This window comes from Arachis hypogaea, chromosome 15, assembly GCF_003086295.3.
Source record: "Arachis hypogaea cultivar Tifrunner chromosome 15, arahy.Tifrunner.gnm2.J5K5, whole genome shotgun sequence".
Classification (NCBI taxonomy): Eukaryota; Viridiplantae; Streptophyta; class Magnoliopsida; order Fabales; family Fabaceae; genus Arachis; species Arachis hypogaea.
The window spans coordinates 124,439,712-124,458,361 of NC_092050.1; the positions used below are offsets into that span (position 1 = coordinate 124,439,712).

General features: G+C 31.7%; 1 protein-coding gene across 3 annotated transcripts; it reads right to left on the reverse strand.

Annotated features, from left to right (window-relative positions):
* Positions 1 to 268: 268 nt before the first annotated feature.
* LOC112750585 (glycosyltransferase BC10-like) lies at positions 269 to 14,448 on the reverse strand. 3 transcript variants are annotated; one of them, XM_025799378.2, is made up of 6 exons: positions 14,340 to 14,448; positions 13,426 to 13,564; positions 7,431 to 7,500; positions 2,748 to 3,594; positions 1,943 to 2,201; positions 269 to 1,183 (listed from the first exon to the last, which is right to left on the reverse strand). In XM_025799378.2, exons 4-6 carry the CDS (start codon positions 3,330 to 3,332, stop codon positions 807 to 809), a joined length of 1,221 nt encoding a protein of 406 aa, XP_025655163.1. In that variant the 5' UTR covers positions 3,333 to 3,594; positions 7,431 to 7,500; positions 13,426 to 13,564; positions 14,340 to 14,448; the 3' UTR covers positions 269 to 806. The 3 variants fall into 3 exon arrangements, with proteins under 3 accessions (XP_025655163.1, XP_025655162.1, XP_072072830.1); XM_025799377.2 differs by lacking the exon at positions 7,431 to 7,500; XM_072216729.1 differs by lacking the exons at positions 13,426 to 13,564; positions 14,340 to 14,448 and adding an exon at positions 12,641 to 12,690.
* Between the last annotated feature and the right edge of the window lie 4,202 nt (positions 14,449 to 18,650).

Genomic DNA, 18,650 nt, shown 5'->3' on the forward strand with positions numbered 1-18,650 from the left:
GAAAGTTGATAGAAGAAGATGAAGACATAAAGATAAAGTTAATGAATTTTTTTTATATATTAAGAGTAAAATAGATTTTTTAAAATAATGTATGTTTTATCCACTATAATTACCAAATACAATTCTTTTTAATTGTGTTTTTGTGTATGTGTGCTTGTCTCAGTATTTATGTCCTTGTGTCAGTATCTCAGCCTTTGTGAAACATGAACCAACGGAGCCTAAATGTTCAATGGTAATGACCGTAACGTGTAGAGTAATATGACATGGGTTTCAAAAATTAAAAGACAAGCTTAATCCTGCCTTTTTCTCTGTTTCTTTACTCTTTTTGGTGAATAACTTGATTGAGCTTTTTTAAAAACTGGAACTTCCAATTATCATGAAGCCCCCCAAAACAAAACAACCACTTATCAAATCACCTGTTCTACATTGATGGTTGAGTGTGAATCAACTGTTACAAAAATACACTTCCACAATTCTAAATTAATTATCACTTTCACTTTTATTCATACATTAAAAAATCAGTATATAAAAGATAAACATGTGTATACTTGATTTTTTAATGTAACAAAAAGGATAAAAATGACAACTAATCTAAAACAGAAGAAGTAAATAAACCTAATACATAAACCCATTTAAAGATAATTTGTAAATGGACTAATGATTGGGAATAATGGGTATGATAATCTCTATACGAGGAATATGAACACACTTAGGAGATGAATAACAAAGAAAATAAATGATTGCATCTCCAGCGTGACATTTCCTTGTTGCACATACACCTATTGTGGTATTGTATATTGCTGTAATTAAAACCGAAAAACTATGTGAGTAACCTTAAGTAGCCTTATCAATGCACTAGGCAAAAACTTCCTGGCAAAAAGATAACAAGCATTTGTGCTGTTTCCGTTATATGGGCATTGCATGTCCCTCAGGCTGTTGAGGAAGTCAATGGTCACCTCCGGTCTCACGAACTTCGCCGGGTGCGGCCCGCCTTTCGACCAATCAACCCAGGTCAAGCTCCGATTCGAGTTCTTCTTCCAATGCTCGATGCTAACATATGTTGGCAAGTAGTGTTCATCCGAGTAGCATGATCCCCTGCAGTGCTTTTGGAAAATTGGGAAGTATTTTTTGTCTGTTACTACTTGATGAGCGAGCTCTCTACCCATTTCGAACCACTGAGAACCTTTTTATTGAAACAGAGAACATAAATGATGAAATGAATTATTGCTTGCATTTGAAGCTAACGGTAAAAGTATACACCTATGATGCTAGAAACAATTGTAGTCCTATGGACATGGTGGTCACGGTAACTATTTAACTTTAGCAACACTTAAAATATTATTAAAATTAAAATAATATTTTTTAATTTAAAAAATAAATATAAAAAAGAATACTAAAATATTTACTTTAATATTAGCAATATATTTTTAATATGAATTTAACTTTAATAATTCATTGGTGTAAAAAATTATATATATATATATATATATATATATATATATATATATATATATATATATATATATTCAGTTATATAAGGTTATATTAATAAAAATAAATATTTTTTATTTTAATTACGTAAATAATTATTAAAAAATTAAATATAATTAAATAATTATATAAAATATTTTATTCCACTATTACGATCAAAATTAAACTCTCCTAATATTGTTAAAGTTGTTTAATTACTCTAATTATGGTAACTAAGGAAATATTTAATAATAAAAAATAATTAATTAAAAATAACTAAAATTTATTTTATTTAATTATGATGAGAATTAATAAATACTAAATAAAATAAGTTCTAGACGGTCTTTTTTCTCAGTAGCATCACCATATAGACTCTAAGTAGTGACTAACTAGCCCCTAGTTGTGATTATAACTAACCACTGCTAACTCATCAGTTTAACTAGCTGATTAAATAAGTAATCATCTACAATACCTTTCCTCCATTGTTTTAGAGTGATGGTTGGGGACATGCTGCTCCTATACCGTCCCCTTCCGACGGCGCTGTCCTCGTCATAAGCCATGACATAGTTCTGTGCAGAGTTAATCAAATAGGAATAGGTGAAGGAGAAGTTGAAAAGGGGTATGCAGGATTCTGAGATGAGAGCGAATCGCTCGTTCGACAGATCGAGCAGCGCGTTGGCCAGAAGACGACGCTCTGCTTCGATCATGTTGACGCCGCCCCATTCCACCTTCTGTATTTTGTTGAACCAGATGAACAACATTTAGTTTTTGAATTCTCGTTATGTAAATGGCTTTGGCAATTCAAGTGCATATCAGTTCCTATTTTTCTGTCATCGAGCTTTTATTTTGTTTTATTTAATTTGTCAATCATATGAAAAATCATTATTTAGTTGAAGAAACTAACTTATCTTATACCTGTTTCCAGCTTCTTTGTTCTGATTTATCTTCTCTCCTTTCACCTCAGGAAGAGAATTACTCATTCCTTTTTTTTATATATATATGTCAACATTTTTATACATTGAAATTTACAGTTTTTTTATACTTGATTACATAATATTAAGATTCAGCAATGTTACATGACTAGCACAATTTACTATTTTCAGTCAATAGTTAACCAACAAATTTGCTGATGTCAAAAGAAAGTGTCAAATGTACCAGCAGAGTGCTAGTATGAATAAAAATTGCTGGCCCAAATAATTTAGATTCTTGCATGTTGAAGCAAATGTAAATGAATAGTGGATAATAATAATAATTACAGTAAAGCAACAAAGACTGACCTTACTAGGAATTCTCCGTCCTCGAAAAACCGGACTCTCCGGAACTGATGAATCATAGGATGGATTAGAATGCACGTAAATAGAGTACTTGCCTTCATTCCCTTCGAAGAACTTCTGCCACAAAGGAGCCAAAAGCACAGGACCCCTTACCAAGAACAAGAAAGCCACCTTAGGAACATGATGTTGTTTCAGATACGTCCCATTCCTCACAGCCTTTGCAGCTACCCGAAGCAATTCTTTATCATTCATATGATGCATTGGCGCCTGATGACGTGGCCGCAGGGGTCCATGTTTCAATTCAGTGACACTCACGTTCTCATTGCTCCAATATTCCGATATTACTGACGGCGGAGGGATCAAGGATACGTCCGGCGGCGCCTGAGGCGGGGATTGAGTGAGCGAGGATCGAAGGAACTGAAGGCTTGGTATGCCGTTTTTAAGATAGTAGTAGCTGCTGAAGATTCCAATTGTTACACCACAGCACAAGAAGAAGACATAAGAAAGAAAACGACCTTGCTGCAGAGGAACACCGAAGAGTTTTGGAGCAGAGTTCGTTGGATTTTGATTATTCGAACTCTTCATCATTTTGATTATTATTCTATTGTTGCCTTGGGTATGTGTTTAGAATTGAGAATAAATTGAAGGTGTATGTATGTATTGGTACAGAGAAAATTGATTATCTGTGAGTGAAGATATCTATACAGTAAAAAATATATATTATGTGGGCACTGGAAGAGTAAGACAGAAATAAAAGGCACTCTCCTCTTTCTTGCGCCCTTGGGTGTTTTGAATTTGTACACCTCCCTTTATTAAAATAAAAAGGACTCTACTTGCTTGTTCCGGAAACCTGTACAAGGCTAGATGGTCAGTTATTAAGACAAGAAAATAAAAGAAACAAAAGAGTTAATAAATGTTAACACTCAAACTAACAACACCGTTTGTGACTAATGCAATCATTTGAAACTTAAAAAGTGTCATGTTAATTCAAATACCGTAAAACCTATGAAATTGATAGCTAAACGTCGTTACATGATGTGACAGATTAAAAATGCTACTAATCTTTTAAATTTTTAGCCTTTAGTCAATTTTTTTATTTAAATAATATTATTTAATTAATTTAAATATACATTCTTATAAAAAGTTATTTGTTTTTTTTATAGAAAATTACTTATTTTTTTATTTTTTTCTCTTTTAAAAACTAAATGATGGACAATTTTTAAAAAAAATACCTAATTACACTGCAGATAAATTTAACTAAATTATTATCTAATAGATTTTAGTTAACAATTTCACATAAAAATAACTACATATAAATTTCCACCATCAAATATTATAAGAGACAACAGTTGTAAACAGATAGAATGGTTGAAACATAGTATTTTGGGATATGATGTTTTGTGCTTATTAGTCAATCATATTCGTGGTTGCTTCTATAAATATGTGCCCAAAATCATGAGAAAAGTAATAAAATTGTGAAAGAATAGAAAAATAAAAGAATTGTGAAAGAAAAAGATGAAGAAATTTTATTGATTGTTGATTGAATGAATTGTAAATTATGAAGGTAAAACTAAGTATATATAGAGTATTGGCCTATGAAAGATAAAAGTAGATAAAGATAAGATATAGATAAAGATAAAGATAACTATAAGATAAGATAAAGACTAAATTATAATTTAATTTGTGTATTCTGTTGGGCTGAATTTGTGGGCCGTGAGACGTCTTTATTGTTGTCATGGGCTAAAATGGAAGAGTGGTTTAATACGCCCCCGCAAGCTGGAGGATGAAAGATGTCAAGAACACTAAGCTTATTCAAATTAAGATGGAAGGGTTGAGGAGACAAAGGCTTGGTGAAGATGTCAGCTAGTTGCCCAGAAGAGGAAATTGGGAGAAGTTTCATCACTCCAACTTGAGCTTTTTGTCAAACCAAGTGACAATCAACCTCTAAATGTTTGGTCCGTTCATGAAAAATCGGGTTAGCAGCAATATGAAGAGCACTCTGATTATCACAATATAAAACTGGTGGGCGGATAGGAGAGATGCGTAAAAATTGTAACACATTTAGTATCCATTGAAGTTCACAAGTTGTGTTGGCAAGTGCACGATATTCTGCTTCCGTGGAAGAGCGGGCAACTGTGGTTTGTTTCTTGGTCTTCCAAGAGACTAAAGAACTGCCTAAGAAGAAACAATAACCTGTTAAAGATCGCCGAGTGTCAGGACATCCGGCCCAATCAGAGTCACTGAAGCCGAGAAACTGAATTTCTGATTCCCTTGGAAAGAAAAGTCCTTTGTCGGGACTAGTTTTCAGATATCGTAACACATGTTTGGCAGTTTGAAGATGAGATTCAGTAGGAGATGCCATATATTGACTTAATTGTTGAGTGGCATACATGATGTCCGGTCGAGTAGTGGTGAGATAGATAAGACGGCCAACCAAACGACGATATACAAAAGGGTCGGATAGCAAGGGACTTGTGTCTTGATATAGTCTTGTGGTACTATCCATTGGAACAGAGGCAGGTTTAGCACCTAATAAACCAGAATTCTCCAAAAGATCAAGACAATATTTTCTCTGAGATAAGCAAATTCCCTTCTCTGATTGAGCAACTTCAATACCCAAAAAATATTTTAATGAGCACAAGTCTTTAATTCGGAAGTGTTGCTGTAAAATAGACTTAATGGCAGCAAGTTCAGAAACAGAATTACCAGTGAGAACAATGTCGTCAACATAGACTAAAAGGATAGAAATTTGATCACCAATGAATTTGACAAATAAACTATAATCAGATGAGGTCTACTGATATCCATGAGATAGCAAAAGATGAGAAAGTTTGTCATACCACATACGACTAGATTGTCGTAAACCATACAGTGACTTTAGTAGCTTACAGCATTGATTCGGTTGAGGAGATATAAATCCGGGTGGCAGAGTCATATAAACATCCTCAGAAAGATCCCCATGTAAGAAAGCATTATTGACATCCAACTGATGTATAGGCCAATGCTTCATAGAGGCCAATGCCAAAACTAATCTGATAGTGGCAGGCTTGACAACAGGGGAGAAAGTTTCCAAGAAATCAACACCTTCAGTTTGAGTGAACCCTTTAGCCACAAGGCGTGCTTTATATCGATCAACTGAACCATCAGGCTTGCGTTTGATGCGATAGACCCATTTACAGCCAACCGGCTTAACCCCTACAGGGCAATCAACAAGACGCCAAGTTTTGTTCAGCTCAAGAGCATCCAACTCATCTTTCATAGCACTACGCCAATTAGAGTGTTGATTGGCATCCTTAAAAGACTTTGGCTCAACGTCAGAATGTAGAGATAAAAGAAACTTTTTATGTGAAGATGAAAGAGAAGAAAAAGACATGACTGAAGATAAAGGATACTTGCACTTTGAGGGAGATTGATTTGTAGAAATGAGAGAGGAATTACACAAGTAATTAGAGAGATATGCTGGAGGTCGGTGAGGCCGGTCGGAATAACGAGGATGGGGTTGCTCAGGTGGTGAAGAAGGTGACGGGGGATGAGAAGGTGATGGTGGGCTGGTGTCTAGTGTTGAAAGGGATTCGGTGGTCATGGGTTCAACTTGGTTAGGAAACGATAGTGAGGAAGAAGGAGAGGTTGTTGGAGAAAATAAAGAACTAGGTAGAGTTGGGTCAATGGGTATAGGTGAGGGTTCAACTGGAAGACTAACTGAATCTTGTTTTTGAGAAGGTGTGTTTGGCAATGTTGGGTTAAGTGTCTGAAATTGGACATTTTTTGTGACTAAGGACAAGATCTTTTCATAAAAAATTACGTTTCTAGAAATCTCAATTCTTTTATCTTCTAAAACATAAACAATATACCCTTTAAAACCAGATTGAAAGCCAATAAATACAGCCTTTTTGGCTCTTGGATCAAATTTTGATCTATTTACCATTTGGGTAGAAACAAAACATAAGCATCCAAAAACTTTAATGTCATGATAATTTGGTGGAAGATTGAATAAAATCTCAAATGGTGTTTTAAAATTAATTGCGGATGATGGAACTCTATTAAGTAAATAAACAACATGTCTAACAGCATAAGACCAAAAAGATGATGGTAAATTAGATTGAAACATAAGAGCACGAGCTATATTCAAAATATGTTGATGCTTGCGTTCTACCCTTCCATTTTGTTGAGGAGTTTCAACACAACTATGTTGATGAATAATGCCCTTTGAAGCATAAAAATCAGGTAAAATAAATTCTGGTCCATTATCGGAACGAATAGTTTTGACTTTGGAGTTGAATTGTGTTTCAATTAAAGTAATAAAATTTTTTATTTGATTCTGTATTTCTCCTTTTGATTTTAATAAAGTAACCCATGTAAAGCGGCTAAAATCATCAACAATAGTAAAAAAATATTTATGATTATGAATAGAATTTTGTCGAAACGGACCCCAAATATCAAAATGTAATAAATCAAAACTTGCATTGGCTTTGCTAAAACTTTGAGAAAATGAAAGTTTCTTTTGTTTAGAAAGATGACAAATGTCACAAGCCTCGTCATGATGCATAGAGATAAAAGGAAATTGTTTATGTAAATGATTAAGTCTTTGCCTAGAAAGGTGTCCTAAACGAAAATGCCATATATTGGAAGGTGTAATGGGTGGAGATTGGATGGAATTTATGGAGTGTGTAGTGGATGAATTTTTACCGAAATTGGGTTCAAAGACATATAATCCATCTCTCATTCTGGCCAAATCAATTGTCCCCAAATTGTTGCTCTGTAAAGTGCAAGAAGAAGATGAAAAAGTGAGTTCACATATGAGTGCTGAAGTAATTTTTGAAACAGAGATAATATTAAAGTTGAAATGAGGTAAATAAAGAACATCATGAAGAACCAATGATGGTGAAAATTGAACGATGCCTTTATAAGAAACAGTAGTTCGAGAACCATTTGGTAAATGAACAATAATAGGAGAAATTTGTGTGTAAGAAATAAACCAAGACAAATTTGATGCAATGTGATCTGTGGCACCAGAATCAATGATCCAAGTATTCAAGAATGAATCTCGATTTGAAGAATTGTTAACAGTAGAAAAGGTATTGAAAGAACAAAGATAATGAGTAGTTGGACTTGGCAGAAGTTCAAGTTGTTTTGAAGGACGAGCTTCTTCATTGAAAGGAAGTGCCATGAAAGAAAAGTGTTGGGCTGACAAAAGGTCCAAAAGAGACTCCGGATGAAATTGCTGGTGTGCCCTTTCTTCTTGATCCATGGATGTCAGCAGAGCTCAAAAGGAGCTCTGATACCATAATAAAATTGTGAAAGAATAGGAAAATAAAAGAATTGTGAAAGAAAAAGATGAAGAAATTTTATTGATTGTTGATTGAATGAATTGTAAACTATGAAGGTAAAACTAAGTATATATAGAGAGTATTGGCCTATGAAAGATAAAAGTAGATAAAGATAAGATATAGATAAAGATAAAGATAACTATAAGATAAGATAAAGACTAAATTATAATTTAATTTGTGTATTCTGTTGGGTTGAATTTGTGGACCGTGAGACGTCTTTATTGTTGTCATGGGCTAAGATGGAAGAGTGATTTAATAAAAAGTGTCTCATTCATTCTCTACAAATTGTTTCATATTTCACAAATTTTATTATTTTTCGAGTTTTAAGTATAAGATAATTTTTTTTATAATTTCTATTTAAGTAATTCATTAATTTTGTTATATTTTAAAAGAGTATTATCATAAATTCTTAGCAACTAAATATGGAGATAAATATGTAAAAAAAAAAAGAAATTAAATACAAAAATTAGAGAAGAATTAAGAGGAAGAGATCATTTTTTAGAGAGAAAATTTTCAAAAAGGAAAAAGAATATTACTCACTAAATTTATACGTGATTAATTACATTCTTACTCTCTTATTTATAATAAATTAATTAATAAAATTATTTTAATTGGAAATAAATTTCATTTTTACTCATTACAAAATATCTCTTTGAAAATGGTGATATGATCGTGCCTTAAAATCATAATAAAATTATGCTTTGTCATCTTTTAATCATCATTTGCCTAACAGGGTGCTGCATGAATTGCTTTATCGAATGTTGTTTGTGGGACATATTTAAACCTTAGAACAATGAATATACGTGGGCGATTTCGTAGTTAGAAACTCGTCGTTTGTGATAGCTAAGACAAAGGATGCGTCGTCTGCTCTAGTACGTGGGACATGTTCGATATTGAAAGTATATGGGATAGATGTTGGGACAGGACTAGATCAAGTCGTTAAACAGCCGCCAACCTTTTCGTATTCTTTGACAGTTTGTTTGACTACTATATACGGAGGAAGCATTTTAACACTATGTCTGGTTTAGAGAAAAATAAAAGAAAAAAAAATAAAAAAAATGAGTGAAAATTTTTATTTTTCTTTATTTGGATGCTAAAGAAAATAAAAAAAAAATTGGGTGTGAATCTCACCAAAATAATTTTTTTTCCATTACAAACAAGAAAATAAAGAAAAAAATGTTATCTTTTGTGTATTTATAATATTACCCATAATTCTATTATTATTAATAATTATCAATATAAATTTAGTTTTAACAGTTTTAATATATTGTTATAATAGAGATTCGTATTTAAACATTATATATGTATTAGATAAATAATTTAAATCAAATATATAAAATTATAATATTTATAAAATGTAATAAAACATAAATAAATAAAAATATTTATATTTTATTTTATTATAAAGATATTAATGTATTTTTATACCATTATAATTTTCTTTTTTCTTACTTTTTTTCCATCCAAACAAAAAAAAAAATTATTTTCTTTTTATCTATTTTCTCTTCATTCAAACAACACACAAATAACTCTACTTTTTCTTCTATTTTCTCTCCTCTCATTTTCTTTCCTCTTATTTTCTTTCTTTCTATTTTATTTTCTATATCCAAACAAAGCCTAAATATATTATAATCGCAAGTATTTTAATATTTTTAATTATTAATTTTAATTATAAAATTAGTTTTAGCTTATATAATTGATGTTAATGGCTAAAAATATTGTAACACCTGAAATCATGATACTGAAATGCTTCTATATATATATATCTTAAAAATTAACAACAATATTAAAAATTAATTATTGATACAAAAAACATATTAAAATATAAAATTTTTATTAAAAATTAATTAAACAATAAATACATGATGGTAAATTTGATAGTTAAATTTTTGTGTAACATATCATTTTTGTAAAACTAATGATATATCTTTTATGTTTTAAAATTTATTTTTGGCACGAATAATTAATAATTATTTTATAAAATTAAATAATATTAATTAATTATACTAATAGTTTCATTAAATAAAAAAGAATGTTAATTAAAAAAGAGAATAGTAAGTATAAAAATATATATAATAATTTATAAAAAAATTGTATATGCAATTAAATTTATTTAAAATCACAATAATTTTAATTATTTTTTCGTTTTGTGTCAGTAAGTATAACTCAACGACTATTTGTGACTCCAAAAGAATCTCATAGCTCTTGACTTAATGACCTTTAATTTTATGTTTTTAACAAAGATATATTTCTGATTTAGGCTCTGTTTATTTGATGTCTCAATAAAAGATAAATATAAACACTAACACTATGTTTGGTTATTATCTTTAAAAAATTAGAGACATAGACACAAAAACACAAAAATATATGAATATAGATATACACAAAATTTTTATATTTTTTGTGATAATAGTCATATTATACAAGACACGTCTACCTAATTTAAAAATCAAATTTACTTCCAAATCAAAATAACCTCAACACCAACACTATCATTACCACTATTATCACCAATTTTTACCACTACTATCATCACTACTAATCTTTCAATCTTATTTCAAATAAATAAAATTAACAACTCTAATTTAAATATCGCTTAAACAATTCAAATTAAAAAACAAAAAAAATAAAAGAATGGCAAAAACAGATCTAAAATTAAGGAAGGTGAGAGTTTGTTGATGTATCGGAGGAGAAACAAATGATGGAAAAAAATGACGGTGATGGTGAAGGATGATGCGGAGGCAAACCACAGTGTTGGACGACCTTCTTTATGTTTGCGGTTACTGTGACGTTCGGCAGAGAGATGGTGATGCCAAAGAGGAGAGAATGAGAAAGAGAGATCCAGAGAGAGAGAGACATCGATCTTGGAGAGGATAAACACAAAGTGTTTTGAAAGCGTAACTACTTGATGGATCTAGAATGGTGGAGGATGAGGATGAAATAGATCTGGAAAGGAGGAGTTGAGATGCAATAACAATGGAAGTTAGAAGAGGGAGAGAAGAGAAGAAAAAAAATGTTAATGTGAGTTGGATAATTTTGGAATTTTGATTTATGTCTCAAGTCAAATATCCATGTCTCTTCATTTTAGCCAAACACAAAATATATATTTTTTGTGGGTAGTTATGTGTAACCGTATTTTTTACTCTTTTTAAATAAACAGTGCACAAGTGTTGTTGTGTATATGTCTCTCATACATAGATACCATCCAAACGCAATGTAAGATATAGTGATACATAGACACAAAAAAATCGGTGTTTGTGTGTCTTGTTTGATAACAATTCACAAGACATGACAAATAGTTAAAAGTCATTTTTATCTTTTTTCTTCTCACTATCTTTAGTTTACACTACTACATCACTGTAACATAACTTTTTTTTTTTTTACTATCATTCTTCACCAAAATAACAATCAAATCCAAAAAATTCTAATACCACCAGAAGAAGAGAATAAAATAAAAAAAATTTAAAAAAAAAAAACAGCAACTCAAGAATGAAAATTGCTTTTGTTTTTAAAAAAAAATCTTCTTGTCATTATAGATGTATTATTGTCACTCATCACATTTCTATTATTTTTATCACATATCTAGATATGCATGTCTCCAAAAAAGTTAAAAAAAAAAATTCGTTACAACAGTGAGTGTGAGAAGAAAAGCATGTTCAGAGAAAGAGGAAAGTAAAGATAAAGGTGAAGAAGATTCAAGAAATAAAAAAGCTGAGATGTAATAGATAGAAGAAATAGAAAGAAGAGGGACAATAGTGATAACAGGTAGAAGAGAGACAAAGGGGGAATGGAAGGGAGAAACAAAGAAAATGATAGAGAAAAAAAGAAGTGTTAGAAACTTAGAATAGAAAGATAGGAGTTGGAATTATGAAACTTAATAAAAGGTATAAGTGAAAAAATTCATGTCTCAATATATGCGTTTTAATGTCTCACTAATTAGGAGGTACATAAATTTTGTGTATTTATGAGTTATTGTGTATTAATATATTTTTTTTATTTTGTATTTTTAAAAATCAAACATAAAACATGTGTGTAAGTGTGTCATCATGTTTTAAAATTTGATGGACATACCCACTAAATAAATACTACCTTAAAAATATATTTAATAAATGTATATTAATTTTTTTTTTACGCGTTATAAGTGTTCATTGATTTGGACTAAGAAATTTTGTAGATTTTGGCTTAATTTATCTAAAAAATTATAAATTTGTTTAGTTCATAAATTAGTTTGATTTCGAAAAATCATTAATGACATATGAGTTGGTTGATTTTTTTGTGTGTATTAAGTTGGTTGATTAATTTAATATATTTTAATCTATATTTTTCATCCAATTTTTTTTGACACGTCCTTTAATCTTTTTTGTCTTAAAATAAAAAAAATATTTGAGTTAAAATTTTCTTAAAAAAGTTTAGCTATTTTTTTTTGTTTTTCACGGTATTCTCTAATTCGATAAACTAATCTGCTATAGTATTGAGCTCTATTTAAGAGGTTTGTTGTTGACCAGTGAATTGTTACATGCATTTGGGATTCAAAATTCGACACTTAGTTAAACAAACTAGTGAACTAACCATTTAAGAAGACTTATTCAATCTTCTCAAGGTATTGGGCCAAACTTTTCCTTCAGAGGCCGACTTTTAATCCTTCCAAAAAAACCTTATCTAAAACACCCTCTTACTGACAAAAAAAAAAAGACACTCTCTTAAAGAATAAAAAAAAATTAGGTTAGTCAAATAAACACTTCATTTTTATTTAAACAAGGGTTGGAAGATTTAAATTTAACTTTGTGTATACAATCCATTAGTGACAAATTTTTAAATAGAATTTAGATTCACAACGAATTAAACCGCCACTTTTCAGATTAGGAAATACTAAAAAAAGAGAGAAAATAAAAATAAATAAAACCCCAGACGCGGATGGCTAATGGGGTGAAATTGTTATGGTAAGTGGTAACTTATACGCTACCAATCTACCACTGTGCTTGTAAAGTGTAAATAAGAGAAAGTTTAATGAAGTTCTCTCTCGAGATTGTGTTCAAATTTACACTTATACTCTTAAAGGAATGGTTAGTGTGACAATAATTTGAATTTCTTTTCCATATTTCACCAGCATTCATGTGTCACTACTTCCATGTATTTGTTTCTAATTATCTTAAATCTCCACAAACGATATATGGAATATAAAGGAAACCCAAAACTACTATCCAAAAATACTATTAAAAAAATGTTAAATGATTATTTTTTTATATTTGTTTTATATTTGATGAGTGTATACTAATTAACTTTTCCTTTAATTTAAAAAAAATGCTTAGCCTCCTAATATTTTCTAATAAATAATTGAATCTCAAAATGCAAACCTGGTAGTTTATTCTGAGCGAAAAATATTTATAACACCATCAGCAACTACCAATGTCTTTTTCCGGATCTCCTTATTTTACATCCACAAGCTAGCTAGGTAATCTATACATGTACGTACAGGCATCCACGCATATGAATCTGCATATATGAGTTTCAATAATTAATCACTTATCACTTATCTCTTTTCACAAGCGGTTTTAAATCCTAATAAATTATTAAATTAATAACTTATAAAGATAGAATATTAAAACTCATATTCATTTCTTTAAGTGAATGCGTTGCAGTGCATTAAAACTAGCCATTTACAATATGATGATATCTTAACAAGTTCTATAGTTTTCCATTGGATATTGTATTAGAAACCAAATTATGTGATCAGAATAAAAAGAATACAAATTAAATCAACCAAGTCAGATTTAATGGGGCTTTTTTTTAATCAATATGTCACTTTTTTCCAAAATTTACTACTAAATTGTATTTTTTTTTTTCAAAATTTATTTATGTACCACTATTTTGTCACGATGGCACCTGCTATTATTTTTGAAGTGCTGACTAGTTGACGCGGTTAAGCGCAGGGAAGCACTCGACGTGCCTTCCAAACAGAAAACGCTAAAATTATATTAATTACATCTATACTATATGTTCTTTTTGGATTATATATGTTCTTTTGTTACAAAAATGAGCAAACGTTATTTATAATGATGTATGACTTTAACATCTATACTATAATTATATTAATTACATTAAAACTTGTCTTATTTGTCTTGTCCAACAAACAAATTCAACAAAACAGAAAAGTGATAATTCTCTGATTTGGAACTGAAACCTTCATCATTGACAAAACAACTTACTATAAGACAAAATAGAAAGACAAAAGGAAAAAATGATAAGGATTAAAGGAAGAACTACTTGCCATGGATGCCTGGTCGTAAATCACAATATTTATGGAACCGTATCAGCCAAGACGGAGGAAGGAAGGAAGGAAAGAAAGAATATAATTTCTCCTATCAGTTTCATTTTATATGGATTTAAGTAACATTCCTGATAAAGCAGGAATATAGTCTAGTTTACTAAGTTTGGTTCACTCTGCACCAAAAAATATGGGTTAATAAACTTATTTAGGCTTCTATATTTGACCATTTCAGCTAAAAGATAGGATTTCCATAAAAATTATGGGCAATTGAGTAAGTAAAAATTCTGTAACTAAACCGCATTTGGTAATAATAACAATCAAAAGAAGTGTTATAAGTATTCTGCAGTAATTGATTAATAATATGCCTTTTATTTATAAAGCATATTCCAATTCCTTCTTTAATTTAATTATATCTATTTTTAGTATAAATTTTCTTCTACTTTTTTCTTCTCTCAACTGCATTTTGTGCGTGTGTGTTTGTTTTTTTAAATAATATTTACATAATTTTTTATGTATATTTTTTTAACATTTTTATTTTATAGTATAAAAATAAATTATTTATCTTATCTTATTTTTTAATTAATTATTTTTAATATAAAAAATAAAATGTATTCATAAATATAGTGTATGAAACATTTTTTTCCCTCAACAAAACACTAAATCCAAGGTTGATTTTTTTTTTAAGTGTGAAGGGATAACAAATTAACAAAGAGGAAGTATAGGAATCCAATAAAATATCTGTACAATGTGTACAATGGAGGTTTAGGGATGTCCGATTCAGTATTAAAGATATAACTATTAGTGTTATCTTTTCCTATCAGTTTAAGTTTTTGGGATGAGTGATTTCATAACATGGTATCAGAGCTCTAGATCCGAAAGGTTAAGAGTTCGATTCTTTGTAAACCCAAAATCAACTTAAGCTCACTTTTGGGATGAGTGGTTTCATGACATGAGATGTTTATTATCCCTAGTATCTGGATGGTTATTCTGGATAGTATAGGTGATGTTTATTTTTAAACTCATAGCTTATTGTATACATTGTATAAATATTCCATTGGCTCCCTAGCGAAATTCTTAACAATATAGCGTTCATTTATAAATAGGACTCGAAACTTTCAAAAGAGCAAAGTTACAAATATGGACTAGAGCATCATCCATTCACACTTCATTAAAATTAGTAAGAACTATTTAGACCAATTCATGAGTCACTATCACCACTCCTTTTCACATAAGAGTAAACTATTAATCTAAGATTCAAAGCTAATTGTAAACAATACATAATAAAGGATCCAAAAAAATTACTATGGGTTTTATTATTCTTAACAGATTGAATAACCTCTATTAGATAAACTCTATGTTATCACTTTTAATAATAACATAAAAAAAAAACACCCATGGGCTGTTTTTAAGCCCAAAAGGCAAGCAAGAGCTTTTGCTTCATAAACCTAAACTGATAAGGAGTTTCATCACCGAAACACTGTCCATCTAGCAAAGCATGCTTAGAGGATCATCAAACATCCGAATGCCGTATAGATACAGATTCTTAAAGCTCTATATTTTTTTTATTGCAACTTTTAGGATGCTCAAAAAAATCAAGAAGGATCTTGGATTTGGAATAGTATATTATTATTAGGGAGGGAGCTTTTGAAGAACAAAGCAAAATAGATTATAGGTTAAGGAAGGAACATCAAAGTATAGGAGGACAACTGGATATATGGCATCAACTACCACTAAATAAGGATAGGAATGAAGATCAAAGAGTGCAAGAGTTGATCCTACCATCAAAAGAGTGGGACAAACAAAAGATAGAAAACTTGTTTCCCATAGTCATTGCTGAAAAGATCATCTGAACACAATCAGCAGAATAATGGAGCAGGACAAATTGATTTGGTCGTATAGGTAGGATAGAAAATAACTACACAGTCAAGACCGGGTATCACATCACAAAGAAAGAAGAAGAGGAAAAAGGTGTAAGAGACAACCCTGGTGCGAATTTTTAAAACCACAAACTAACCGACAAGTGCATTAGGTCGTACCAAGTAATATCTCAGGTGAGTGAGGGTCGATCCCACGAGGATTGATAGACCAAGCAACGACAATTAAATGATTTACTTAGTTAGACAAGCAGAAAATTGGTGTTTTGGGGTTCAAAAATATTAAATAGTAATTCAGATATTAAGAAGGCAAACAGTGAACTTAGTGTGAGAATATGTGAGAGAACAGTTAAGGTTTTAGAGATGTTTATTTTTCCAAATTTATATTTCTTACCAACTACTTTAATCATGCAAGATCCAATTCATGACAAACTGTAATTGACTAAACCCTAATTCCTTAGTGATTTAGTCTCATCTAACCTAATCAACCGCCAATTCCTTGGTCACTTAATATAGATTAGAGGGTTAGGTTCAATTCTAGTTTATTAGCCACAAAAATCCTAATTACCCAAATATAAGAGGATTATATGTCATGTATCCCGTTAAGTCCAGACAATTAGTAATTTAGGAGGAATTTACTTTCAAGTTAGTATTCAGGTGAGATAACTTTTCTAATAATCAACAAGAATTCATGTAGAACAAGAGCTATTTTCCAATACACTCAAGTTCATAAGATGAAGAACGAAAGTAATCCTTGAATTTAAATCAATATATGAGTTAAAATAGAGTAACAACAGTATTAATCTATAAAATAAACAGAGCTGCTAACTTTAACAAGGGAGGTTTAGTTGCTCATGACTCAAAGAGAAAACTAGGGTTCCAAAGTATTGAAAACTAGAATAAGGGAGAAGAGAAAAGAAAAGCCCAAAGGGCTAAATTTTTTTCTTTTATATCTAACCTAATTTAATTTGAAAATAAAATAGAATAATAACTAATAAAGCCCAAAAGATTGTGTTTATAAATAAAAATAACCAAAACAAAATAAAATATAATAAATATGACCCAAATCTAACTAATGAAGCCCCTTCATTAAAATTGGATCCGCGCTACTGGCGCTAAATGCCAGAATCGGCGTTTAGCTCCCCTTGAGGCAGTGAGTCCTCCAATTGTTGCTGTCTTCCTGGCGGTAAATGCCAGGCTCAATGTTTAGCGCGCGTCGAGGCAGTGAGCTCGCACACGTTACGCGGCACCTGGCGCTAAACGCCCAGGTCCGTGTTTAGCGCTGATTTCACAGAATGGCTGTGATGATTGGACTTTTGTGTGGTTTAGAATTCACAAATGGATTCTCGTTGCAATATAGTTTCTAAACCAACAATTGTCCTTGTTCATACCCAGGGTCGAGCTGTCCGACCCGGGATGATTAGCGGCAAAGCGACCGACCTGTTTAGGTCAAAGCGGACCGACTTCTTTACGAAGAACTCGGCCAAATCGACAGAATAGCGCAGTAAAACGGCCCAAATGAAGGAACACAGCCCAATCCAAAGGCGGCCCAAGCCTACAGAGAGAAGGGCGGTTCCGTTGAAGATAAGCTGATCTCACGCCAAAGATAAGATAAGATAAGATAAAAAGGTCACTCAACAACTACTATAAATACACTGGAGCACCCAGGTATAACTCATACTCTGATTCTACAATAAACCTGCTTAATACCCGTGCTAACTTAAGCATCGGAGTCTCTTGCAGGTACCCTCCACCCTCCGGTGGCCAAGGATCAGCAGTGCAGCAAGTCCAACAAGTCGGACACAACAGCTCCGGCCGCCACTAGCCAGCTGGACACGTCATCTCCGACCAATACAGAAGATCTCATCCGAGATCGGCCTACAGTTTCAGGTAACCCTCGGAAGATTGGCGCCGTTGCCGGGGACCTGGAAGTCATCCCAAAACCATGGCGGACGGCCATGACAACGACCACGACTCAGATCTAGAAAACCGAACACCGCACAAGAACGCGGACTCTACACTAAAGGATACCCCGGAACCTAACGGGGACAAGAACTCACCAAATCCGGGAGCCATAGAAGCACTTCAAGATCGCTTAAAGCAACTTGAGAAAGAAACCCAGCAACAACGGGAGATCGGAAAGGATCTGCAAAGAGAGGTACGGCGACGTAGAGAACTAGAAGAAAAACTACAGCAATTAGAGGCCGACCTCAAATCAAAAGCTCCACGAACCACTTCTGAGGAAAATTCACGCAAAGAACAAGATCCGTTCACTAGAGAAATCATGAAGACCAAAATTCCAAAAGATTTCAAGCTCCTGGATATGGTTTGGTATGACGGCACCACAGATCCCAACCATCATCTCAGTAATTTCAGAAGCAGAATGTACCTTACTGATGCCTCAGATGCCGTCGCTGCAAAGCTTTTCCAACAACTC

Bases quoted from the DNA above. Each gene is read 5' to 3' on its own strand.
- LOC112750585 (XM_025799377.2), bottom strand. From the start codon at position 3,332: ATGATGAAGAGTTCGAATAATCAAAATCCAACGAACTCTGCTCCAAAA. The intron at 2,202-2,747 runs GTCAGTCTTTGT...AACAAAATACAG, and splicing joins GACGGAGAATTCCTAGTAAG to AAGGTGGAATGGGGCGGCGT. The intron at 1,184-1,942 runs GTATTGTAGATG...TTCAATAAAAAG, and splicing joins TCTAAAACAATGGAGGAAAG to GTTCTCAGTGGTTCGAAATG.